The 27,390-nt window shown below is 36.8% G+C and overlaps 6 protein-coding genes across 8 annotated transcripts; 3 read left to right on the top strand and 3 right to left on the bottom strand.

The window, feature by feature from the left end:
• Positions 1–228: 228 nt before the first annotated feature.
• LOC119080246 (venom dipeptidyl peptidase 4-like) lies at positions 229–4,023 on the top strand. 3 transcript variants are annotated; one of them, XM_037188494.1, is made up of 11 exons: positions 229–354; positions 418–568; positions 704–792; positions 1,398–1,519; positions 1,755–1,942; positions 2,006–2,157; positions 2,223–2,450; positions 2,509–2,726; positions 2,788–2,989; positions 3,046–3,801; positions 3,869–4,023. In XM_037188494.1, the coding sequence occupies exons 1-11, from the start codon at positions 331–333 to the stop codon at positions 3,965–3,967; spliced, it is 2,229 nt and encodes a 742-aa protein (XP_037044389.1). In that variant the 5' UTR covers positions 229–330; the 3' UTR covers positions 3,968–4,023. The 3 variants fall into 3 exon arrangements, with proteins under 3 accessions (XP_037044389.1, XP_037044390.1, XP_037044391.1); XM_037188495.1 differs by lacking the exon at positions 229–354 and having other exon boundaries at positions 551–568; positions 704–796; positions 1,400–1,519; positions 1,745–1,942; XM_037188496.1 differs by lacking the exons at positions 229–354; positions 418–568 and having other exon boundaries at positions 1,745–1,942.
• Positions 4,024–7,546: 3,523 nt separating this feature from the next.
• Positions 7,547–8,994, top strand: LOC119080245 (uncharacterized oxidoreductase YoxD-like). The gene is made up of 5 exons (XM_037188493.1): positions 7,547–7,921; positions 7,988–8,140; positions 8,200–8,376; positions 8,437–8,509; positions 8,566–8,994. The coding sequence occupies exons 1-5, from the start codon at positions 7,712–7,714 to the stop codon at positions 8,949–8,951; spliced, it is 999 nt and encodes a 332-aa protein (XP_037044388.1). The 5' UTR covers positions 7,547–7,711; the 3' UTR covers positions 8,952–8,994.
• A 135-nt stretch (positions 8,995–9,129) lies between these two features.
• LOC119080243 (NF-X1-type zinc finger protein NFXL1) lies at positions 9,130–13,063 on the bottom strand. Its single transcript, XM_037188492.1, has 12 exons — positions 12,652–13,063; positions 12,457–12,587; positions 12,198–12,398; positions 11,882–12,133; positions 11,545–11,817; positions 10,969–11,085; positions 10,638–10,903; positions 10,494–10,571; positions 10,229–10,430; positions 9,715–10,170; positions 9,581–9,655; positions 9,130–9,508 (listed from the first exon to the last, which is right to left on the bottom strand). Exons 1-12 carry the CDS (start codon positions 12,878–12,880, stop codon positions 9,173–9,175), a joined length of 2,616 nt encoding a protein of 871 aa, XP_037044387.1. The 5' UTR covers positions 12,881–13,063; the 3' UTR covers positions 9,130–9,172.
• Positions 13,064–15,389: 2,326 nt separating this feature from the next.
• LOC119080242 lies at positions 15,390–16,645 on the bottom strand. Its single transcript, XM_037188491.1, has 3 exons — positions 16,481–16,645; positions 16,059–16,161; positions 15,390–15,981 (listed from the first exon to the last, which is right to left on the bottom strand). Exons 1-3 carry the CDS (start codon positions 16,616–16,618, stop codon positions 15,749–15,751), a joined length of 474 nt encoding a protein of 157 aa, XP_037044386.1. The 5' UTR covers positions 16,619–16,645; the 3' UTR covers positions 15,390–15,748.
• A 2,594-nt stretch (positions 16,646–19,239) lies between these two features.
• On the bottom strand, positions 19,240–20,370 carry LOC119080241. The gene is made up of 3 exons (XM_037188490.1): positions 20,184–20,370; positions 19,827–19,893; positions 19,240–19,760 (listed from the first exon to the last, which is right to left on the bottom strand). Exons 1-3 carry the CDS (start codon positions 20,250–20,252, stop codon positions 19,366–19,368), a joined length of 531 nt encoding a protein of 176 aa, XP_037044385.1. The 5' UTR covers positions 20,253–20,370; the 3' UTR covers positions 19,240–19,365.
• An 865-nt stretch (positions 20,371–21,235) lies between these two features.
• LOC119080240 lies at positions 21,236–23,624 on the top strand. The gene is made up of 5 exons (XM_037188489.1): positions 21,236–21,392; positions 21,631–21,754; positions 22,659–22,862; positions 22,957–23,184; positions 23,253–23,624. Exons 2-5 carry the CDS (start codon positions 21,650–21,652, stop codon positions 23,466–23,468), a joined length of 753 nt encoding a protein of 250 aa, XP_037044384.1. The 5' UTR covers positions 21,236–21,392; positions 21,631–21,649; the 3' UTR covers positions 23,469–23,624.
• Positions 23,625–27,390: the final 3,766 nt, after the last annotated feature.

Raw genomic sequence — 27,390 nt, 5'->3', positions numbered from 1 at the left:
AAATAATTATTAGCTTAATGATAATGCTGTATCACAAAGGGGTTAGGGAACTGTATCAGAAAAGGTTTGGAAGAATTTAATGAATTTCATTTACGTTTCCAACTTCAATGTGTGATTTTTTCTCATGTGAATATCATCTCAAAACCGTCGAACAATTCAAATGATAATAAATTTATGGCCCAATGTTTACTAATCAACCGGTGAACACAGTTTCAATGCAGTGAAAATATTGTTGGACGATAATCAGCGATTTGAAATAATAGGTAATCAAACGTCGTCAAACTGATAAAGTGTATCGTTGGATGATTTAGTTCAAATTTATTGTTCAACATGGCAACATGTAGGAAAGGCAAGGTAGGTATCAAGTTATTAGTGCACGATTCAAAAATTTGATACTAAAATGGTCACCGCAATCAGTGTGCCATCTTGTGCTTGGTCTACCTTTCAATAGGCTGTATAACTGCAATACCTGTCAACACCAGGCAAAGCGACAAATTGCCGTTCGAATTCGACGACATTTTTCCCAGTCGTTTTTCTTTCCGCGGATTTAACGGTTCATGGATTTCAGGTAATGTAGCAATAGATCGTCAGTGTTGTAAGCAGCCATGTTAGACATATGAAAACCATAAAAAAATCTTATCGTTCAATGATGATTGGTTTATCAGCGATTTAATTGTTGTCCGCATCTTATCACTTCTCACAGATGATCAATTCATATTCCGAAGTGGGGATCTCCAGGCATATAACGTAACTGCCGAAAATGCTGAATTCTTTTTGGAAGCATCCGTTTTAGTAAGTTTATTAAATTTTGCTATAAAGCGAAGAGTGTATGGTGTGATTGAGCACAGCCACTGTAATGTCTCACTTAACATCTGAGACTATTTTCGGGAAATTATTTTCCAAATCTTTTTTTCTTTCAAATTTCCAAAAGGAAAAATTGGGAAAGTATTTTCTTAGAATAGTCCTTGCTAAACATTCACATTTTCATATAAAATTCTCATAAATCAATGGGGTCGGTTTTTCTAAGGTAGACATAATGGGAACTTTAATGCTATAAACACTATACCAATCTTATCTTTGTATCAGAAACACTTAAAATAAAAAAAATCATTTACGACGTCATATACATCTCTCCAACGCACTTCAAGCTTGAGTAGTACTGTAAATATAGTATTGAAACGGGACAGTGTATTAAATGAATTTTGGCTTTGTTAAAAATTTGGAAAAAAAATTCATAGAAAATAGTACTCTATTTGACAGCTGTCACTCGAAGCACTTTTGCTTGAAGTGCGTTGATCTCTCACATGAACATGCCTTATATTATTCTGAGGCAATCAAGCTTCTTAATTTTATTTTTATTTGCCTAGCATTAATTACGTTCACTCTTAATATAACAGAGTCGCTACCCCACCTATACGTTTTCGGCTGACTACAAGAAAATTCTAAACCGATATGATGTGACGAGTATCTTTAGACATTCGATTGTGGCACGATACAGAATTTATGATATTGAAAGCGGGTATGGTATATTATTCTTGAGACTAAATCATGACTAAAATGACTCTTTGTTGCTGTACAAAAGGGATATTTGTCGAAAGAAAAAGTTTGGAATGGTAAAGAATGGCTTCCTAACGCTTCTCTTGCCACCAAACATTTTATCTCGAATTATAATTCCTTAGACATAAAGTCATCATTGTACAAGTGATTCGGCAACCGGATGATAAAATGACTAATCAATTCATTCAACTATTCAGAAATGAATATAGCATAGGCAACGGTGAACTTTTAAACTTTTGTGTCTGGTCACCAAACGGAGAAGATGTCGCCTTCGTATTTAAGAACAACGTTTTCGTTCGTCGAGCATCCGGCGAAGAAATTCAACTGACATCAGATGGAGTTGATGGTGTCATCTATAATGGCGTTCCCGATTGGGTCTATGAAGGTCTACCCTCGTTTTTCATTGTTTTTTTTTAGCTTTATAGTCAACAATTTCGTTTAAAAACAGAGGAAGTGCTCGGCAGTGGTGGAGCATTATGGTTTTCGCCCAACGGACAGAAAATTGCCATTGGAAGCTTCGATGATACCGAAGTTGAGGAATTTACATACGTTTTGTATGAAGATCAGTATGAGAAAGAAGTTGCTCTTCGATACCCAAAGGTTTTCACAGACTGTACTTTCCATTTAAGGGCGTATCTAACGAACAGAAAAATGTTTATCTTTAGCCTGGACGAGTAAATCCAACCGTAGCCTTTAGATATATTGACCTAACGGACGATACTCTTACTTGGCATCAATTTCCAGCTCCAATTGAGAAAGTAAAGGAAGATCATATACTGTATTCTGTAAACTGGATTACTGATGATTTAGTAGGTGCATTTTGGCTGAATAGACGACAAAATGAAGGAAGCTATCAGATTTGTAGTACATCCGGCGATAGGAGTTGTTTTGAGGTAAAATGTGAATTTGGCGACTGTGAAATCACTCCACCATGTCTTCATTTTTTAAAAGGGTTTTGAGTTGCGTGAACCGGAAGGATGGGTTGAAATCAGTACCCCACGTTGCACTCCTTCGGGTGATCATTGCTTTTTCATTGGGTTCGGAAACGGTAATTGGCGAAATGTACATCGTTACACACTAAGTACACCAGGGGTCGCACCAATTCCAATGTTTCCTGATGAGTTTACCGTTCAGAGTATCAATGGATTCAGTGATGATGGAAATGACGTGTAATTTTGATTTTTTTTTGTTTTCGCAAACTTGAGTCCAGTTTTGCTTTCAATTAATTAGTTACTTCACTACTACACTGACCCATCAACCACATACCCGACATGTGTACAAAAATAACGAATGTTTAACTTGCGAAGTTACTGGATCGGAGGACGAGGTTTGCGAATATGCTAGCGCAAGTTTCAGTCAAGCCTTCACATATTTTGCATTGTCATGCTCTGGACCTAGACCTTCTTATACAAGAATTTATCGCACCGCCGATGTAAGTGGTGCTTGTGTATCTTCCGAAATGTATCAAAAATTGATCCAATTTTACAGAGACTTGAACTTATATCGTGGGAAGAAAATACAGCCAATCGTGAACGTTTGAACGATTACCAACGACCACTCGTCCACTTCGAAAATGTTCCGGTAGCCAATGGTTTCACAGCCGCTGTTAAGCTAACACTTCCACCGGAAATTGATTTAAATTCGTCAACCCAAAAGTACCCAATGGTAGTGGAAGTATACGGTGGACCAAATTCGGTTCGAGTGACAAACTCGTTTTCGATTGGGTTCAAAGACTATCAAGTCACGTCGCGCAAAATCATCCACTGTCAAATTGATGGACGCGGTTCCGGAAATAAGGGAAAACAGCTGCTCTTCACAATGAACAATCGAATGGGCACAGTCGAAATTGAAGATCAAATTGCGGTGACAAAATATCTTCAGCAAAAATATCGATTCATCGACGAGACTCGAACGGGAATTTGGGGCTGGAGTTATGGAGGCTATGCAACAGCAATGGCTTTATCCACAGACACCGAGCACATATTCAAATGCGGAGTATCGGTTGCACCGGTATCCGCATGGATTTATTACGATTCCATTTACACGGAACGGTATATGGGTTTGCCAACGGACGACGACAATATTGTGAATTACAATGCAACCGATGTCACTCAACACATTAACGAGCTAAAGAACCACGAGCTGTTATTGATGCACGGTAATGCTGACGACAATGTTCATTTCCAACAGGCGATGGTTCTAACTAAAGCGTTAGTTAACGCTGATGTACAGTTCGAACAAGCAGTAAGAATTTTACGATCTTTTCAAAGCAAGAAGTTTCTCATCACAGAAAATAAATTTTGTTTTTTAGAGCTACCCGAATGAGGCACATGGTCTATCTGGAGTTACCCGTCATGTGTATCATACAATTGATAAATTCTGGGGCAATTGTTTCAATCTTGATAGCTAGAAAAGTAAATTGTCCCTTTTTCAGATCAATTTAAACAATAAAATCAGTTGCCAGTGCTTGTGAATATTATTACGGTTCTGTGTGTACTGATATTGATTGAAGCGAAAAAGTTGTTGTTATCAACGGGACTGTTGAACAATTTCATGTAGATAGAAATTTTTTTAACTCCGAGCCCCAAGTAGCATTTCAGAAAAAATAACTTATTCGTTAAAATAACGTTGTAGCAACGTTGGCACAGCGGTTGTGCAACCGTTGTTGCCCGGTTATAGTTTAACCTAGGTCAATTAACCGTTGGATAACAGTTAATCAACGAAAAAGTTAAAAATTGAAGGTAGAGCAACTATAATTTTTAACTTTTTCGTTGTTTAACGGTTATCCAACGGTTAATTGACCTAGGTTGAACTATAACCGGGCAACAACGGTTGCACAACCGTTGTGGCAACGTTGCTACAACGTTAATTTAACGAATAAGTTATTTTTTCTGAAATGCTACTTGGGAGATCAGTATTCGGTCATCACTCATATCACTTTGAGCTAAAAATTACAATCAGTACAACACCGCACGGAGGAAAAAGTCGAAACAGACTTCTTTTGTGAAAAACGTTTTCTTTTGTGAAAAAAGATTTTCGTTTAACGCAAAAAAAAATTTTTGTATCAAAGGAAAATCTTCTCACAAAAATTCTTATTTGGACAAGTTCTGTTGCCCATTTTCTTTTGTGATAACCGCGAATTAACTTTTCTCACAAAACGACTACGTTTTGCTCACAACTTTAACACTTTTCAAATGTTAAGTAACACTTCGAGCGATTTTGGACACTCAATGAATTTAACTAGTCGGTATACGCAGTCGTATTGGGGTATCTAGATATTTTTGTAAATTCCAGAACATAAAATTTGCGTCATTTTAATTGAAAGCAGAACGACAATATTTGAGAAATAATCTTGAGCATTTATATGGACAATCTTCTGATATAGCCACCCCAATTATGAAATATAGATAGCCGGTGTCTCAAATTTAAGTTGAATTCCTTTCTTCTTTTTCGCTTTCGTTTTACATAAGACTAATGTGTTTAACTTTCAGTGTAAGTTTTTATTCTGAACTAAAGGCCTCATTGGTACACGGTGCTGCTGAATGAATTTTAACTGAGAATTTGGAAGCACTTTTGATATTTTTTTGATATTATTAGTCAGCTGGCCCTGATTAAGGTCTTACAAAAATATTTGATTTTTATCGATACCGTCGGTGACAGTGGTGCATAGCCCATCATGTCTACAGAGAGAGAGTGGTGGAACACTGGTTGTGGTTGCAATCGGCAGTGCTTGAATTTCTAATAACAGTTGTACAAAAATTTGGTACTATGAGTGCAAGGGAAGCCGGCAGATACTTGAGGGATGAAGCTAATAAATAGTTCTAGCAGTAGAGCAACATTTCCTCTATCAATGACCATAAAATTATTTTTGGAAACCGTCTACGTAAAGGCTGACAGTAGCTCAAAATTTTTCTTTCATATTTGGTAAAATTTGCGAGTTTCAGAGAAGAAAATTTTACAACATGAAATTTGCGTCACAAGTGACAGATGATTCTGTTTTCTTTCGTTTAAATTCTTTCAGTACATTTTTCAACCATTTTCCTAACAATACGTTCCTCAACATCTGCCACTTGTGACGCAAATTTCTTGTTGTAAAATTTTCTTTCACAAAGTCAATTTGTCAAGTTGAGTCAATTTTTTGTTGATAAAACTTTTGCGTGCGACGCACAATGCGTCACCCTCAGCGATATCAGTTATTTTGTAAGTAAGATAAAGGACTTGCGTCACATTTACCCTTTAAGGGTTTTTTGACTGATATCACCACTTTTGTAAGTGTGTCATTTCGACAACATCAAAAAACCTTATGGAAATTAAAAAATGCTAGAGAAATCAGTCTGAATCACAAAATCTAGAAACCAATAGCCACATTATTTTTTCCGTGTAGTTGACGTAGATTGAAATACATCGAAAAATCCGATGGAAGTTAGGAAGTGCTAGAGGAATCATCTGTCATCCCAAAATTTAGGAACCAACCTTGGAACACCTCAGTCATGTCGAAAATAACCCAAATTCATCAAAAAATCCGATGGAAGTTAGGAAGTACCAGACGAATCATCTGTAATCCCAAAATTTATAGAACCAACCTTGAAACACTTCACTAATGTCGAATATAACTCAGATCATTAAGAAATCCGATGGAAGTAAGGAAGTGCCAGAGGAATCATCTGTCATCCCAAAATTTAGGAACCAACCTTGGAACATCTCACTCATGTCGAAAATAACCCAATAGTGCCAGAGGAAGTTAATACCTAATGATTTCTCTCCGTGCGGTAAGTGGGTCGTAAGATAGTGTTAATCTTGTGCAGTCGTATATGGCATCTCTTAACAACTTGAATACTGTTCGACAGTCTGGAATCCTCATTACTTAAATGCCAACGACCAGATTGAAAGGGTACAGAGGAAATTTAGTAGGCTAATGTATTTTAAATTTCAGATTGCTAATCCGCGGCCTGAGTATCCTATACGATTGAAGTATCTGAAGATGCACTCACTTGAATCGAGGCGTTTGGAGAACGATGAGATTATGCTCTACAAGATCGTCCACAATCATGTTGACACATCGCTAAGACTCTCGTATCGTGAACCAGTGAGAACGACAAGACAAAACGCGATCTTTTACCTGCCGAAAATGACTACGAATTATCAAAGAAACTCGCCACTCAACAGAATACAATTAAATCACGATCTTTATTTTGGCAGTCTAAATGTTGTTGGGTCCACCATAAATAAGTATAAAGAGTTGGTGAGAAACTATTTCGACTGGTGAGCACCTGGATGATTTGGTTTACTCGAATGGACACGGACTTGACTAGATGATTTTTTCTGTTTGATTTTCTGATTTTATGTTTGATTTTCTATTCTAAACTTATTGTGATTTTCCCTTTGTTATCATTATTTTCATTTGTATGGACTGACTTGTCATTGGGCCTCGTCCTGTTAGTTGGTCGGTAAACGATAAAAAATAAAATAAAATAAAAAAATAAAATAAATAAAACAGAGACAATATAAATAGGAATTTGTACCGTGGGCTTTCACAGCAAAATGTAAATGTTAAAGTTAATGAAGTAAAAGATTTTGCATCAATCTAAAATTCTTCGATCGAAAGAAATAAAAGACTTATTTAATTAGCAATAGTGATATGCTTGCCATCTGTGGTATGTAACAATTACGCATCAGAAACTGGTTTCGCTGAATTATCAATTCGAAAGACTACGGACGTACATTTTTTGCATTGAACTTATTTGCGTTGCGAGGACGGCAAGTAATTTTTTTTTTCTTTTAATTTGTGTACACTCTTTGCACATTCTCACAATAACTTTTCGAAAATTATGCAATTATTAGGTGTGGTGTGCAAATGCATCACAAGATTTTAAGATATGTTTCGATATTGAGAGACCGTTCATAGCTTGCATTAGTTGTCTTATTCATAAGTTATAATGCATTTGCGCAACCTTTCTACTGTTTATAAAGAGTTGAGCTTTTATTAAAACGAAACGAAACTGTAGAGGCAACGTGCTACTGTAGAAGTAAACATCGTTCTTGCCCAGTCAATGCATACCTATATTAAAAATTCATTGAATATTTTAACGGTTACAGCTGAGAGTATACTTTCGTGGAGATAAGCCAGTCGCTTAATTAATTTTGAACAATAAAAATGCAAAATATTCACGACATCGGTCGCGAACCCTACGTTCCAGCTGAACCAATAAAGAATCGGACATTTTTGGAGTGTTTTTGTTTTGTGTTTGTTTTATTCGTCGACATAATCAAAGTGGTTCTGCTAAGTATACCACACTTTTTCAATGCTTTATATCAAGTGGTAGTGAAACCGGCAAAGAAATCCGTTTTTGGACAGACTGTATTGGTTGGTATTATACGATGCATGATATTGTTGTTGTGATTATAACTATGCTATACCCAACAAACACAGGTTACGGGTGGTGGAAATGGCATTGGTAAAGAGATTGCTATTCAATTTGCTGCCAAAGGATGTAACATCGCCATTGCAGACATGGATGTCACGGCGGCTGAACAAACTGTCATGCAACTGAATAAGATGAATGTGGTTGCTCGAGCCTACCATGTGATGTCTTTTCCGTTGAATCGCATAAAAACGCAGATTCTAATTTTCTATTCATTCAGGTGGATATAACAAGCACCGAGCAGATTAAGAAATTGAAAATTGATATTGAGAAGGACATGGCACCCGTGGACATTCTAATTAATAATGCCGCAATCGTCCCATTGCTATCATTGCGAGAAGACACAGGCGATGATGTTGAACGAATAATCAACGTAAATATTACCGCACAGATTCATGTAAGTTGTAAGTGTACCAATGGATATGCCGGAAGTCTATTTTTTTCATTAATTCATCAGGTGACGAGAGCATTTTTACCAGGAATGATCAAACGGAAACGTGGTCACATTGTCGGAATAGCTTCATTGAGCGGTAAAAATGCAGATCTCCTGACTCTTTACTTTATTCAATTTTATTGAAACATTTAGCCGTACATCCGACGGGTGGTGCAGTAATTTACTCGGCGACCAAAGGAGCAATGCAAAATTTTATAGTTGCCCTCAACGAAGAATTACGCCAAGAAGGCAACGACTGTATCAAATGTACATCGATTCTTCCGTTCATGGCTGCAACGCGAAAGGATATCATTGATGCTGCGCACGTCCGATTTCCGATCATATCACCCACATACGTGGCTAGAGTAGCTGTTAATGCAATACTTCGCAATCAGTTGATGGTGTCTGTGCCGAGAAGTTATTTATGGATGATCCAATGGATGAATTTACTTCCATTTCCCATTCAAATGTTGGTTAGAGATATTGTGATGAAAGAGAAAGGGATGAAGTTACTGTCGGAAGACAATAAACGGAAATAGAATTCATTTACATGAGTGATTGAGAGTAATAGACACTTTAGAGTTACAAATCCTCTACAGTTAAGGAGTGGGAAACCTAAGGAGTTACGAAAGTTGTAATATCATCAATCCTCAAGGGTTACGCATACTTGCGATGTGACGTCATTCCTCATTTGGCTCTCAAACGATGAACGACAACTTTCTTACACCAGCACATTGGTTTATTTTAGTATCAAATCGTATCAAGCAAAGACAAAATACACAATCACACTGACTACAGCTAAAACAACCGGAATACCAATCCAAATCATCCAGACTTTACTCTCGGTTTCCTCAACCACGCTCCGTTTTCGTTCCTTGAACTTCTTCTTGCCGAATTTCTTCTCGAAGTCCAACATTTCCAAGCGATTCTTTTCGTCTTCGATCTCTTTTTGCTTCCGGTCTTGCTCTTCGGCAGCCAGACGCATTTCCTCGCGGCGAACCTTACACGTATCGTCGCATGTCAATTGAAAACCAGCACGAATTTTGTCACAAGTTGCATCGACTTTTCGCGTTTTACATTCGCAGTAGACTTTTGACTGAAATTGGCGTGAGGGAGTGTGCATTAGGAAAGCGTTAGATTGAAGTAATGTAATACGGATACGCAATACCTTCTTCTTGCATGCTTCGGAATTCAGACACTTTCCTGAATGGCAAACATCTATGCAACGATGTCCACAGTTGTACTAAACGAAAAGAAATGTAAATCGGTTGGAACACACATCATCTTTAGCGGAAAGCTTACATTTTTGATGCATCGATTGCCACAACTTTTCATTTTCTCACGATCTGCCGCCAAAGCACTTTCATCGGATTCATGCCGGAAATAGTCTCCGCATTTGTAGTAGACCTGCGTTAGTCCACAGTGACAAACCGTTTTGATGTTAGCAACGCATAAATCGCATTCGCCAGTGTGACAAGGTTTTTCACAGGGATGGATGCATCCGTTTGATCGTTCAAAGATACAATCCTCCTGACACGGACCGCATAAATCGTCTTGCTTTTTGGAATTCATGTCAGTCACACTGTGACACTGATTCTGACAAAAGTGATTGCCACAAAACAGCTGCCGGCCACATTTTCTACCACACGATGACGGTTGCGAATTCCAGCAGGGCCATAGAACTTTTTCGTGACCACCAATACAAACTACTGGAACTTCGACATTGCATGGTGGATGTGGCAGTTTTTGTATTTCGATCTGTGAATGGAAACGTGTAATGGACAAAAAGCTAGACAGAGGTGCAGATCAGTCTCACCCGTTCAACTTGTTTTTCCCATGGACCGGCCGGTTTGAAATTTTTGTCGATGAATGACACCTTAACGGAATCGTGACACTTCACCTGACAAAGGTGATCGCAATTGGTTGTATCGTTGGCCAATAAACACAATTGAGTGCACGGTGGACATTCATATTGATGGCAGTTGTGCGGATTGTCGTGATGACACTTGGATGGGATGCTAATCAAACGGGATTATTATGATAAAAATTGCCTCAAAGACCGAACAGTTAACTCAAATTACCGGCATGGTTGCAAACACTTTGGTGGTTTTGTCTTCTTCTCTCGGCCGCAAGCCACATTGATGACCGTTTTGCCACAACTGAAGGAAACGGGATTAGTCTCAACACGAAAACAAAATTTCTGGTTATCTCGCAAGTCTACGAACCGGCATTTCACTGGTGCCTTTGCCGTGCAAGGATAACACGGTCCATGGTGACACAACGATGTGCATTTATGCTTTCCGCAAGACAGAGTTTTTCCGCATACTTTATCGCACGGCGGACACTGGTTGTCACAACATTTTCTACTGCATGCATGCTTGTTACAATCTCTCATCTGTTTGCACTTCGTGTCGCAAAGAAACGATTTGGAGCACGGCAGCTCTTTGGAATGTTGACCGCACCGACATTGTTTCCGAATTATTTCGATGCACTGAAGATGAATAAGCAATAGATGGAAATGTCATTTTTATAGTTTTGGATGGTTCGGTGGCTTACCGGAGAGCAATTTCCCTTATGACATCGTTCGACGCAGATATGCTGTTCACATTCCAACATTTTCTGACAAGTGTCACCACAGGGACCAATTTCTTCGGAACATGGCGCTTTCGTTTTCTGTAAAAACAATAGTCTTAGGTCAGTGCCTCATCAAACATTGTCAGCGACATCGAAAATAGTCTTCCTCTCTCACTCTCATTAAGTCGATTCAGACCTCCTCCTATAACTTTTGAGGCAAGTAGCCCAGCTTCCAGTCACTGGACTGATTGCAGCTAGTATCTCCTACACTGAACTGAACCGACTTTCATGTCCGCATCATTTCCGTTTCGCTGATTGGTTTCATCTGATTCTTTCGTCCGCTTAGTTGGAGTTTTTACATAGCCGTAAATATACCCAAAAGGGGCCATTCAAATCCCCTCTAACCGCGGACGTCATTTATGAACGGTCCCAAAATGTCCCTACCTCAGCACTAGCTTTTCATATTCCAATTTGGATTTTCTTAACCACACACGCACAGATACAGGCGGAATAGTAAGCCTAATGCCCTACTGATAAAACGGCCATGTGAACATTTACCTGCTTTCCGCAAGGACATTCTCTCGGTCTTCCCAGTGGACAATCACCACAATCGCCGATATGACATTTTTGCTGGCAGCTGTGTATTCCACACTGATACAATTTATTGCATTTCTTATCGCATTGCCACACCAGGTCGTCGCAATTGCGTTCTTGCGTACTGTTGCCACACAAACAGGACTGCTTGCTTTTCTTCGAACATGGCGGACATTTGCTTCGGTCATGACAAATCACTCCGCACACATGAATTCCACACTTGAGCTTCAACTTGCACTATAAACCAAATTATTGTTTGCACCAACGACCGCTCAAAGTTCATTATTATCGAGATACTAACCTTGGCCACGCATTTCCAAGACTTTTGTGCGCAACGCATCGATTTCGGATTGGATGTACCGCATAGACAAGATGTCATTACAACTTGTGGACAGGGTGGACAGGGACCGGGATGGCATAGCAGAACACATTTATGTCCACAATCTGGCTTCAGGGCCTTTCCACACGAATCACCGCAAGAGTGTGGGATCAACCATGGATGATTTTGTGGGTTCAATTCTTTTTCACAAAAACATGTGTAGTGCTTTGGTATCTGCAAGAGTGTTGTGTGTTTAGCAAGTGTATTGGCACGGGAATAGATGAAGTCATTGACACACCTCGCTGAAATTGTAATCCTTGCGACACTTTGGACAGTCCCATTTCACAACTTTCTTCTGTCGAACGATCAATTCGCCACGGTTGTTATAGTAGTCAACTTCCGACTCGTACTGGAGTTTCTTCAGTGACGTCGAATCATTCGCCCAACGTTGTATGCACGCCAAGTGAAAGAAACAGAAACAATGCTCGCAAGACCATATCTATGAGTATTCAACGTGTCAGAAAGAAAAATATCACAACAAACCGATAAGAACTCACAGCCTCGGTACGTTTAACTGTTGCGATGCAGATTAGGCAAGTCGCAGAACCTGACTGAAAAACATTTTCCAAAAAGTCCTGTGTACGCTGAAGTTCTGCGTTGTCTCCGGCATAGTTCTTGAATACGGATTCTGTAACGCGAGCACGAAATCCATTGCATTTATTGCAAATCGAATGAATGATCAGTACAATTACCGAGCATAGATCCCGTTTCCAGGTCTTCGTCAGAACTTGAGTCATAGTCCAAAATGTTGTGTTTTTTGGCATATTCCTCATGTTTCTCCCTTGCCTCTTTAAACTTTTGATCTGCTTGCTTGTTCTTCGGTTTCGTATTTGCGGATCCTTTATTCGATTTTGCATTCGCCGGATTGCCAGACGATGGTTTATTATTCCATGGATTGTTTACATCGCGTTTGGTGGTCATTTTATTTTAATTTTAGATGTCTTCACTCAACGCTCATCAATTCGTACAACATCGCATTTCCAGCATTACGCTGAATTTTTAAAATAAGCAAAACTGCCACGAATTCCACGAAGTCGAAGTTTGAATGAAAAATGTCTCGTCTCGTAATCAAAGTTGACACTTTGCAATAAATTCTTCTTTGACTGTCTGATTTGATATGCTCCGAACGTTGTTGCCATACAAACTGTATCGGAAAACGTTTTATCTGTGCTTATGAGAAGCATTTTTATAACATAAAATCAAATGCGGGAAATGGTGCGTCCATGGCTTCCGGAAAAATTTAACACAATCTGTAATGCATTTAACAAATTTTTGTGCAACTGGCCTTCTTGTGACAGTGACATACATGTCACAGGTAGACAATGCATTCTTCGTGAGTGTCTGAAATATTGTTCTTTCAGAACATAAGACATTCTCGTCAAGGGCAACGGTTCATTGGTAGTATCACATATTATTTGCAAAGAATTATGGGCTACATTTCATGTACTAGTCTAACCTTTCGCGGAATGATCATCTGTTGTCAACTCAACAGCGAAGACCAGAATTGAATAACCGACGAACTGGTTCTAATTCTACAGTTAATTCCACTGAAGCTGTAGCTCGAGTGTGGGTCGAGCTTATTAATTGCAATGAAAGTATACTCTATATGTGTATGATCTAATGACAAAATTTGCAATGAAAGTACAAGCCAGGTATGGTCTGTCCATACAAATCGGAGGAAATAGCGATTTCATATAAAAAACTCACTTTTCAATGATTTTTATTGAGAGGTGAGTTTTTTATATGAAATCGCTATATCCTCCGGTTCCTATAGAGTATACGTTCATTAAAAATTTGTATGGAGTGGAGGAAATAACGATTTCATATAAACAAACTCACCGCTCAATGAAAAATCTGGCTTGTATGGATGTACCATACCTGGTTTGTACTTTTATTGACTAAATACATTCACCACTTGCTATGACAATAGTTTTGTATTGTATACTTACTCACAATACTGAGAACACGCATTTAACTCTATATCCGCAAATATCAGGTGAAGTGTCCGTCTCTAGCAGTCTACCTATAATTTCAAATTATCAGGGATTATTTTTATGAAAATATTTTTCCGGATTTTCTCACATTTTCCACATTTTTCATAGTTCCCTTACAGCCTTCGACATTTCAAATTTTTCTGAGAATTTCATTGTGTCATTGCGAATTCACAATGACATTCTTTGAAAAAAATGACAGTGAGACATTTGAAATGTTAAAGCCTGTAATCTTTTCAAAAATTATTTTTGGGGAAATTTCTAAAAACATATGCGGAAATGTCTTCACAAAGTTTCTGTTTCAACTTTAACATTTACAAAGTGCTTTTACTTCCTATATAAAATTCATTTTTCGCAGGGAGCATGGCAAAAGAAAAATCCCCGTTGGCGCTCTTCAGATGTAAAATAAACTACATAATTGTGCGGAAATCGTTATTTTGAGTCGTGTGGTTGTATGCTGAGCCGAAGACTCCATACTCTTCAAAACAACTATTTTCCGCACTATTTTCTGAAATAAACTGTTCAATTGAAAAATAAATCACATATTAAAATACTGACGTAGATATGAGTGGGCACTACACATTTTTGTCCCACAGTACAGCCCAGTTTGCAGAAAGTAGAAAAAAAATCCCGCCCATTGTCCAGAAACGTTTATTTCGTAAGTTTACACCATTAAAAGCCCACTAAATAGGCAGTTACACTCGACCATCGTTTGGTGTTAAAATGTGTTAGCTTTCAGTAAAAATTTAAATGATTGTGGTGATGTAATCTCAGTCTGATAAAACTCAATATTTCACGAAAATTGACACATATTTTGAGTTTTCTCGGATTTAGGTCGCATCACCACAAAAATTTAAACTTTTGCTGAAAACTAACACATTTTAACACCAAACGATGGTCGCACTTTTTCGAAAAAGGATGCGAGTCCAAAATTATCATCAAAATAATAATAACTTTGCCCCGAAATGTAGTCTACAATTCAGCCTAGTGTAGATTCGTCTTAAGTTCTTTGTAGATTTCACGAAAAATTAATAAACTTCTTCATATTCACAAGAGGTCAGTCGATGATGTCTCAATAAAAAGCTTTATAGGGTAATAAAATCTCAATAGTAGAGTGGAGAGAAATTTTCCATCATGATGTCTTCATCCATTTAAATAGGAAAAATCGCTCCAAAAAATTGATCATTGAAATTGAAAAGTAGCAACGCCAATTAGGAATCAGATATTTGTCGTACGAATCAGTTTAGCCATAGCACTCTAATAGACAGTGCTATGGTTTAGCCAAAATTGAGTTATCCGTTTCATCAGGTTCCAGGCAATATACTTAATATATGTGTCTCAAGTGCTTGAACTTTCAGTTTCATAGCAAAAGTTCGTTTTGTCGAAAATTACAGATAGTCGATGACCACCCAACCGATAAAACAACAAACATTGTAGTCCATTTATGCTGACTTTTATTTTACGAAAACCACCAAAGTTATTAGTTTAAAAGTGATAAATAATTTCTTCTTTCAATTTTTGTAAAAAATATTTTTTTTATTCCTTTAGTCCCTAACGTTATACTGATTTTGGTTCGAAATTCATTCTGTGTCTCGTTTGCCAATTTGATAAACAAAAAATTTAGTTTAATTAATTTTTGACGATAGTTTTCAAGAAAAAAAAGAGTGAGAACACATTCTTAACAATAATAGATATTCAGATTTTGATAAACAGCGAAAAAAAATAAAATTCGATAAAAAAACAATTTTCACTCATAGATCCCGCAACCCAATGTTCTCCTGTCGTGTAACGTTTAAATTTATGAATCAATCAATTTAATAAACTCGTCGCTTAGACTATTACACAGGCCACTATCATCGGCTACGTTATGCTGTTCAGACAATTTTCCACTGAGATCCGTATCGTTCGAGACAGATAGGTCGACATCTTGTGGACCAGCATCTTCGACGATATGAATCAAAATATCCAGATTTTCCAAGATAGAATCCATCACTGCATGAAATTCGGCCACATCATGTACAGTGTGATTGCCTATTCGAGCAGCATGAAAGTAAAGTTTTGAGACTCAAGATTAACTGTTCATTGATTTGTGTGTAAGTTTGTAATACCTTCGCCGTCAGCCAATAGGAAATCAATTTCGTTTTCACTTTCATTTTGCATCTCGTTAAAATCAATTGCTAATGTCGGAAGCTGTATCGGCGATTCTGGTCCCTGTAAATATTTTGTGGTTTTTTTTAACGAAAATTGAAAGAGGACGATGACGACATCAACAGCACAAGAGACAAAAAAAAATACGAAATACTATAAAAAATGAAAAATGATGAAAGTCTTCGAATGAAATAATGGTAAAAATGACGAAGACGACAAAAATTGAATTTTTGCTTGATTAGGACGTTTTTTACGTTTATTGAATAATAATCCTGAAGGCGCAGCCATTGTTATCAGAACATATTAGCGCGATGTGACACTGTGGTTGACCGACGCTTGATGTTCATGTTAGACAAAATTTTCTTGATCGCATTCTACTTACACAATCCAATTTCTGGAAAACAACGGGATTTAGCGGAATTTTCTCGTTTTCCATTTGGTATACAAAAATAAACAATGTACAAAAATAAAAATTTGATTTTACAATTATAATATTTTTCCGTTGACGTATAATGCTCATGGGACAATAATTAACTTTTGAAAAGAAATTGTGAACAAAAGAATGAACCGAAATGATTTGCTTCTATCAAAAGGCGCGTAACATTTTACACAACACAACCGTCGAAATTTCGTAGCCATGTTCTGAAGGTAATTTGAATATCGCATAGGTTATTATCAGAGACTGATGAGAGTCTATTAGATCAAATCAAGTGGCAAATTCGATAACGATCATAATCTGATATAATGTCTATGAAAGAGGTTAACTAAGTGAATTATGCGGGAAGGTACGTACCTGCAAAGTTGCAGGAAAATTTGCTTACTGACGATGGGAAGCCGAAGGCGAGGGATATCATCTCCAGAGTGAGTAAGCAAATTTTCCCGCAGGTACGTTTTATATTTTATTCAAAAACATGAGGTAAAATTAACATTATTTCACGGAACCAAAACTTTACCTAAAGTTTTTGTATAAAATTCGGCTACGCTTCGATCGTTAGATTTCACACAAGAAATACCATCTCCACCATTTGCCCCATTGGTAAGTAACATACTATTACATGCTTGGGGCCGGTAAGCACTTTTTCACAGTAACAAACAGTGATGCAAAGTGTACTTTGTCGCGTGCTGTCATGTAAATGAATTTGAGATGGAAGGAATAAATGAAGAGTATCGACAACAAAAATCATGACCAATTGAAGGGAAAAAGTATTGTTGATCATAGCGCACACATGTAATAGTTATTTGTTTATCAAGTGGAGAAAATAGGAAATTCCTACAATAGCGAAAGTAGGAATTTCCTATTCTTCCCCAAGGGGAACACATAATTTTACATGCTTTTGTTTTCCCTAGGGTCGAAATTGGCTTATTGCACACCTAGGGAAAACAAGAAATTTGGTTTAGGTTTCAAAAGCAGGTAAAATCCATTATCACATACGCGCGGTGTTCGGATATCAAAATTACTTAACTAGAAGAATAATTCAAAAATTACACTTCCGGTCTGAATTGTTGTCTCGTTTTCACTTATGTAATAAAACAGAGTACACACTTGTCACTATCAGTCTCGGCAAGAATCGACTTCTTCGTGACGAGTGTGTAATATCTATAATATAACTCGGTATAAAAGTTGAAAAGAATCGTTTTCATGTGTTAATTGACCTCGGATCAACAAAATTCACACGAAAACTCTACTTTTCAGCTTTTTATCACTTGTTATGTAATAGTTATTTACGTATGGATTGAGTAGGCCGAAAGAGTTACGTATTAAGTTTTGTATGCTTGCTAAGAGGACCGAAAGTAAAGAAAGTAAAGAATTCGCCCCACGAATTGACAGCTTTACTTTTGGTCCTCTTAGCAAGCATACAAATAACTATTTCATGTGTCAGGGCCGAAAATGAGGGAGTTTCGATATTTTTCTCAGGTTTTCGACCCCTTACATGAAAAATTTTTTGAGTATCTGTTTTGGACGATTGATTTTAGGCACTTTCGCATGTAGCCCTCACTTCGTTCGGGCTACAACAAGCGAAATTGCCTAAAAACAATCGTCCAAAACAGATACACAAATAACTATTTCATCCGTGCGTGGCGTGAATAACCGTTTTTATACACGAAGCAACACATCAATTTGTTTCACAATTTTTCACAAAATGACAGCTACAAAGAGAAAAAAAATCAACTCGCCCCATGAGAAAAACAAGAGTTGATTAAATAAAAAATTTCATGCTTCGGGGCCGAAAATGAGGGCAATTTTTCAAATTTTCTCGGGTTTTCTGCCCTTTGCATGGAAATTCACATGTATACCTGTTTGGGACGTTTGATTTAAGGAAATTTAATTTTAGGTGTTACCCACAGCATTGAGCACCGAGTTGTGGGTGGAATATTTGGAAGAAATTTAAGAGTCGCAGTAGACAATAACAATTTAAACAAATTTCTGATTGAAGATCTTTTTCTGAGCAGCAAGTCTTTAGGTTTTGAGTAGCTGAACAATATTTTTAAAATAGATCGGAACATTTAGACTCACAGGATTAGATCGACTAACAGGTCAGAGCCCATTAAGACGCCAGTCTAATAGAAACTTGACCAGAATTGACATGAAACTTTTGAATGTATAAGACAGGCCTCAGATATTCTTTTTTTAAATTTTCTTCCATATTATCGGTCTTATATGTCGTACTTAGGATCAGGTCGTATCTGAAAATTTCAAGCTACCTGAAACTTCCCTACAGATTGCAGTAAACCCAGGTATGGGATTGCAGGTTCCAGAGAAAGAACATCATTGAAAATAACGTGACATGACTTTGACTGATTTTTGACTACGATTGACCTTTACCGAGCCTTAGTTAAAGTTACTTAGGACACAAAATTCTTTTTGAATTCTTAGAATCCAAATATGATGACAAGCTGATATATTTAGTGAAAATATTGAATATAAGGAGATATTTCACGAAAATGGAGTAACATGATTATGATGTGATACGCTTGTCGTTTTTAAAAGGTTGAAAGTGAATATTTGGAATAATGCCTTTGATTCGACTTAGATCAGTTGGGATTCAGTTGTTTTTAAAGATTATGTACGATAACTGAACTGATTATAAACTGTGTGATGTGGACGGTTTGGTTAACGCTACGACAAATGAAAGAAAAACGTCACCGGAGTATGCAAGAACTATGGTAAAATACCAAACTTTTATTCCACTATTCTGTAACAATCATCAATAATCCAATACCACCTACAATATTTCACTTAATATACTCAACATAAAATGTACATCGTTAAACCATCGAGGATAGTAGAAAATATAAACTAAACAACATCAGGACAATCATGAGTGACTCGGTTAATTCATTCAATTCACAACTTGTCCCATCATTCTGATTCTTCGAGACGGCAGAGGTAATATTTTCACCTTCAGCTTCTGTTTGACAACCAACGGTATGATTATTTTGGGAATTCTCTTTTGCAATGATAGCATCACCCAAGGCAACTGTCTCATTTTGACCCTTCGGGTCAGATAAAACGTAATAACCACTGTTGTCATCTTCATCGACGTCTGCATCTAAAATGGTAATCGTTTCATCGAGAATTTCCAGGAGCTTGTCCATCATCTCATCCATTTTTGACTCAGTTGCATCTTCTCGTCGAAGAATTACGTTAAGCGACCCATCATCTGTACATGATAGCCTAATTTACACAATGGACTAATTTGAATTTTTGGAGTCAACAATCATTTTACCTTCCATATCAGACATGTTCTCAAGCATCGTCGGCGATTTAGCATCATGATTTAATGGACTTGAGACCTGAAGAACGATTAGAAAGGTTTTAACAAAAATGAAAGTTTGGCGATTCTTTCGCTGACTCGCAGACGGCGAAGTATAAGCGATCATGTTTGAATTCTTAGATCGGAAAAAATAAAAGATTCGATAATTGGACAAATGACAAACTCTTGTCTTACCGTCAGTGAAGCGAAATAATAGCAAAATGTAGCTGTTCACAACTACGAAAAGTTTATTGTTGAATTCAAAACCATGGTCGTGCATTCAACTACACGTGTTTCAAAAACTTTATTTTCCAGTTTACGTGTACTTACACAATTCAATTCTTTGTCATTGCAAGATACTGGAGTCGTTAAATGTACTTGATTCTGGTCAGATTCCATTGTATATATTTGACAAATACACAAATTTCTTAAATACGAATGTCCTGACGAAGAAACGTTTATCCACACTGATACGGGCTGATTGTACAATTGACGTACTCACCTCAAAAGCATGACGGAACACCATGCAAAATATGAGCACTTTTAAAGATCGATGCTGCGCCGTCGAGAGTTTAAGCCAAGAACACAAGAATTCGCTATGATTTCTGTCGACCGTTCTCTCAAGTATCAGAATTTAATTATTAAGGATTGGCAGAGGAAACTATTTTAATTTGCATCAAACAAACGATTCTTTACTATTTGTAAAAGGTTAAGGACTGAATCAAAGCTTATTACATTGCGTTGATTTGATGATTCACTGGCAATCGTTTGAATTCAAAGAAATATTTCTTGGTATTTTTAGACTGATGCCTTAACCTACTACAGGCGGCAAGTATATGACCAGTATTATTATCGGGTCTATTACTTCCATCGATCAAAATATTTGTAATCTGCTGATTTCAAATCTTGTACTTCAATTTTTTTAAACATGCATTTTACCATATAAATGACAAGAGAGCTTGTCATTACAGTATGTGACACGTGACAGGTTAATGGTTTGACTATATGTATGATATTGAAATGATCTGTCTCGACAGTTGACACAAATTTTATGTGGTCCTTTATTTTGTTAAAATGTTAAAAAATTGAAGTAAAAGATTTTGGATGATTTTTTGAAGTAGCAGTTTTGGATTGAAACTGTATCTAACTGGGTCATATCTACGCTTCTAATTTTTTCTACATCAATGACCAAAATTAGTACGGAGGTCTGCTAGTATTCTCTTGATTAAAAATATTTTTTACGAAACTAACAAATTAAGAAACTTAAAATTAAAGCAACGGAAATCTTAATAAAACAGAATGTTTTTTTTGTAACTTTAGCTCACGAGAGGTCACTCCTAGAGTCACCACATTTCAACATGCAAGGCTATTTTACTATTAGCTATGGTCTCATAAATCGATATTTGATAGTGTGATGTGAGCTCAACACTGAACATTTAATCATTTCGTGCAAGTCATACGTCACGGTCCATATTTTTGTGCATCAGATCCATTTTTCGGACACGTCAATAAATTACTTGTGTGGAACCTTGTAAATTGGTAACTCTACCATCCCCCCGGCTTTTTATACAATATTTTAAATTAATTTTGTTGATTTCATCTACTCATGATGCGCGACTAATTATATTTTTTTTGAATCGATTTTGTTGTGTGGTTGTGTCGGACTGATTTTAGATCAGTGATAAATCGATTTTTTCACCGACACTTCCCGAGTTGCAGTTATACAGGAATATTCTAAGAAAAGTTCTAATAAGCTTGTTTTCTCTTAATTTTTTAGATTGTTTTGTCCTCAAACTATGAATGATAACTCGAATTTCTGTTCTAAATTGGAGAATCTGAAAGGATCGGTGACTTACAAATGCTTGGAACAGTCAAATGGTCGATTTACAGTAACTGTCGCCGTAAGTTACTTGCTTATTATGAATTGAATTGAATTGAACCCTTGTGAACAACGTAGTATAGTTGTTCGAGTGGGATGTTCTATTTATTTGTTGCATACTACGAAAGTAGGGTCTCAAATTATTACCCATTTGGTTTTCTACAAGAAAAGAAAACATTTGGCTGTACAATATGTAACGCCATATTTTTTCAGTGGTGGTGATATAATGGGTTCGATTGGGCTCAATATTCAGAGTATGATGAAACACTACTTCCCTGGTCCCAATAACCGCTGGGCTCTTCAGGAACACTCGACAAAAATTGTTCTTGTATGCGTGTCTTCCCTGATATTGAACTATGAATAGGTGATGGAGACCCACAACGTTCTGCTTTGATACCACGCAACGCATTTCAAGCAAAAGTGATCATAGTGTTATATGACACACTGTCAAGTTTCAGTACCCTATTTAGAGTAATGCTCATGTTTGAAGGAGTGCGTTGTCTCTCGTCATCCAGGTGACCTAAAGCACTGACAACCATGCAATTCCTATTCTTTTTAAACGGTTTAACAGAATTGAGACCTCCGGTGATTCGCACTCATAGCACCGAGCTCGTTCTAACTCACTGAATCACCGTCAGTGAAAATTCAAGGAGTTTAAAAAAGTTACCTACTGAATAGCTACAATTGGAAGAATGTTCTGTAAAAACTTTTCAGAAATTATCTTGAAGAAAAATATCACAGAAAGTACCTAGAACTTATTTGAATCAATTTGTTGATTCAGCTTCGATCAAAAGCAGATACTGATGGAACTAAAATTAATATACCGTTGGTGACACCCTTCGTCTCTGCTAAACTTAATTCGAAAAACTCTCACTCGATGCACACTAAATCTCCTTGCTTAAATTATTCAACTTTCTCTGCCAAAGGTCGACGATGACTTGCATTTCGGATATGGATTTTCGTTAGAGACCGCAAAAAATCAAGCCGCAGCTAGCGCCTTACTGAATCTGAACACCGACAAGAAAATTGGCGAAAATCGGAATGCATTTTATTTGCTGAAAGAAAAACGAAGAGGACTCATTTTTCAGTCGATCCGAAAGAATAAGGGATTATTTGACGTGTCTGTTCAGGTAGAATAAATATTGATTTGCACAGACATACACCTTCACACATCAATTCGTAGAGGATCTTTCATGATTTTTTTTTTCGTTTCGGTTTGCTCAGGTGGACTTTGTCAAATACTTTGGAAGAGGTGAAACGCAATCGAAAGCAAACAATGTGTGTGCAACGAAGGTGCTAGCTGCTTTTGAGTCCGGTGACCATGAGAGAAGCACACAAACATTATACAAAAATGCGTTCAAAAAACTCAGTGAGATGTACGGTAATTTACTGTACCGTACCCTTAGCACTGATGACACTGATGGAGAAGATAAATGTGAAGTTCATGTGAATGTAGGTGTAGCATTGTTAAATTAACGGCCCTATTCCTGTAGTTAACGTACGTTAAATTTCTCCATCAGATCGATGGTATTGACTACTTTGGCGAAGGAGAAAGTATAAGTGAAGCGAAAAATGACGCTGCCTGGGCAGTTTTGAAAAGTGTTTGGAGCGGAGATCATAAGAAACAACTGAACGAAATTGACGAGTATTGGTACGACGATGACGATTACTCGTCGTCTGTATCTTCAGAATATAATTCATGTGATTGTTGCTGTCATTCGTGTGGATGTTGTTGAAGAGTGATCATGGATTTTCAAGTCAATTTGATTCTTAAAGTCGATTTATTTTTCTCGTGTTTTCACTTTTATTTTTTGTAAACTTTATACTTCAATTAATGTAAAACGGCGTAACAACCAAAATTTATTATGTAAATAGAATTATGTTCCACACAATATTGTCTAACGATTCTTATTACGGTTGCTTCATCCCAGAAAATTTTGTGTCTCTTAACGAGAGACATTGTGTCTATGGAGATAAACATCGAAGGGGATCAGGTCAAAGATTTAGGGCGCACGCCTTGTCTTAATTTTAAAGTTTTATTTTGAAAATTAAAATGTTTTTTTAAAAGCGACTTAAGAGGCATCGACGCTTCGCTGGACATCGACGCATTACAGCGTTTTTTTAAACGAAGTGACTATTTACAGGCGCCTGTGAATAGTCTTTACATTCTAGAAAATGCTATTCGTAGGCACCGGCGAATAGTCAAATTAGTATTGAAAATGCTATTCGCAGGCGCCGGCGAATAGTCAAATTAGTATTGAAAATGCTATTCGCAGGCGCTGGCGAATAGTCAAAGTATTATTGAAAATGCTATTCGCAGGCACCATCACATCGTAGTTCATAGAAACAATTGCTGCGAGATTGGTTATGAGCGCAAATGATAGGGGGTGGTGAACTGATGTCATTATAGAACCAATCAGCCGACGCGGACCACCTTCACTAGCAAGCTGTGACAAACTATTAAAAAAAATATTTTTCGTAGAAATGCCCATTGACCATTTTTCGAACGACCGTACGTGGGTGAACAAACGAGCCCGCAGGCAACTTTCACTGATCTAAAACAAATATTTTTAATATAAATGTAATTAGAATTTTCGGTATTTTTATCGTTGCGCTTTAGCAACGGACTATAGCAGTACGTATGAGGAAAGTCTTCTAATGTGCGAAATTCTGAGTGTTAAGATGTAAATTTGGAATGTAGAGTGATTTTGAAGGTGAAATTTGAAATGAAAAATTGGTGCCAGGGTTTCTAAAAAATTCTAACAATAGACCGTGTGAAGTGTAATAGTCATTTGTGTAACTGTTTTGGACGATTGATTTTAGGCAATTTCGCGGATTGTAGGCCGAACGAAGTGAGGGCTACATGCGACAGTGCCTTATATCAACCGTCCCAAACAGGTACACATGTGAATATTCATGCAAAGAGCCGAAAATCCAAGAAAATTTGAAAAATTCCCCCCATTTTCGGCCCGAAGCATGAAAATAACTTATTTTTAATTGATGTAGATTATTATTCTGCAGAACAAAAGTGTGAACAGAAAAACAACTGGATTTACTTGGACATAATGGTCACAAAGCACTGTAGCTGTTGAAGCGATTGAATTTTCCTGATACATAATTTCCACAAAGTGGCTATCAAAAGAAATGGATTTTCCTTGTACACACATCACGGCACTTTGGCAAATAAAACAACTGGATTTCCTTATATAGACAGAATTACTACAAAGTATTGTAGCTATCAAAATGGCTTCAATTTCCTTGTACAGAATGGCCACAAAGTCTGACCTGATGTGAAATTTTTTAGCCTAAACTGAATTTACTGAAATCTTAAAATCTGAATTTTTAGGAAAGTTTCAATTAAAATTTTTAGTTAAAAAGATCACTTCAGATTTTAGCTCAAACTGAATCTGAAAAATCCGATCTAAAATTATCAGATTCGGAACAAATTCAGTTGACTGATTTAATATCCACTTTTTTCAGATCAGATCAATCCAGAAACAATCTGTTTCAAGTCTTATCAGTCAAGCCAGATGAGACGTGAGCACATGTCATCATATTTAGACTCATATGAAAAAATATTTTTAATCAATCGGTCAGGCGTGGTCAAGGAAGGTGACCCGCGGGCTGTTTCGTTCAACAATGATTTCAGCTCCCGACCATGTATCATTTGCACTTACAACCGATCACAAAAGAACTGCTTATATTACTGTATTCTTGCCATAAACAATTATGTTAGAATAGCTCCATTATTATAAAGACGCTATTCGCAGGCACACAAGTATCGAATGGCCAAGAATACTAGATGTGATGGCGCGGCGAAGTGATCATATAGGTGAAACAGTAACAATAGTAGTGATAAGCCATATTGTCAAAAACTGAAACTATTTTCATTGTAAAAAGTGTGATATTCCTTATACAAAATGCTACAGAAAGCCATAGGAACATCTACTTTTTACGAAATAGAACATCTTTCATTTACAAAAAAAATGTAACTTTCGCTAAGAAAGTTGGTGGATGAAAACTTTGGCCGATTTTTTTGACGATACTTCACGGTTACAAAAACAGCTGCAGCAAATTCATATCTAATTTTCACTGATTTGGATCATTGGTGTCGTCAAAGTCGAATAACCGAATTCTAAAAGATTAATCAGTCGAAATTGTTTTAGCTGGAGAATTTTGATTGAAAGTTTTCTCCCCACAACAACATTGAAAGTGCTAAACACATTACGGTCATGTATTTCCGATAGAGTTCATTACACTTAAGTGGGTGCGAATGGTTTTATTATTTATGACGAAAATACAATTACATTTTCTCCATCGTCAGTATTAAAACGGACATCGCAAAGAAAGGAAAAAAACGACGAAAACAAAATAAAATGTCTCCACAAAATTATTAATATTTTATCATTTCCATACGATCATCATAAATAATACAAATAACGAAATCGCTTTTATATGTGACTCGTAAATAATTTTTATTTTATTTTTTTTTCTCGTCTCTAATAATTCGCATTCGTGCCAAAAATTCATTTCAACTTTCAATAAAAGTTCACTCATATATCCCAACCCCATAAAACTTTTATAACAGATGATGTACCAATCGGATTAACTCTATGACACTCGTGACTTGGCTGAAAATGTGTGCATTTGATATACGAATGATTTTATATAACTCAACTATATACACAACACACAGAACCAGAACAAACAAAAAAAAACAACAAATTGCATGGAGCTATACCGGCTCCATTTGTTCATCCACCGCTCTATATAGGTATATATTTTACTTTACCCGCTCTATATAACTTCATTTCATATTCAATATATATAAAAGCAAAGCACAGTGAATGTCATATAGATGTATATATAGTGATATGTCGGGAGTTGTGTAGTTTGATACAAATCATGGCAGTGGGGACACAACACAAGTGAGGAGTATCTCCACTCCACCCATTTTTATACGATCATACTCATCTAATATACGTACACACAACAGTGTACTATCATGAAAATGGTAAAATCGATTTTATTTTCAGTGACGAGCAGAACAAAAAAAAAGTTGTTGTTTTTATGTTGGGTTATAGATAAACTGTATATGACACATAGAGTCATATTATAGCCCGTGTATAGTCATTTTACTTTTGATAATGGCTGCGGCATTGCTTCGTCTAAAAGTTATATTTTAAACGGCTGTTCAAACATTAGAAGAGAGATGGGCGGACTTAATCACAAAATCTAATTACTTAGTGCTGCTTCTCGTATCGGCAATATATTGAGTATATTATGTTATCGAGTTGAAAAAACCTTCTCTCAAATTTTATCAGTCAAAGCATGTTAAAGATGAGGTACGTGCTGTGGTGGATTATAGATGATGTTCGTGTATTATTTATCGATTTACCGGTGTTAATAGACTGGAAGGCAAATTTGGATGTGGTTGTTTTAAAGGTTTTTGGTTTGGAAATTCGATGCTGCGGAGAAAATTGCTCGATATTAACCGTTGTGTACAAGGCCTATGTCATTATTTTCTTTTACTTTTCTATTATTACCACGATAATTGATGACTCAAAACCTTAGAGTATAAATACTCTAAGCTCAAAACCAAGTGTGTGACACTATTCACGCTATTCACATATATATTTTGTGTCGAAGTGTCTTATG

The sequence above is a fragment of the Bradysia coprophila genome, unplaced genomic scaffold, assembly GCF_014529535.1.
Source record: "Bradysia coprophila strain Holo2 unplaced genomic scaffold, BU_Bcop_v1 contig_350, whole genome shotgun sequence".
NCBI classification, from domain to species: domain Eukaryota; kingdom Metazoa; phylum Arthropoda; class Insecta; order Diptera; family Sciaridae; genus Bradysia; species Bradysia coprophila.
The sequence above is the reverse complement of the archived record's forward strand: the minus strand, read 5'-3'. Positions and strand labels throughout refer to the sequence as shown.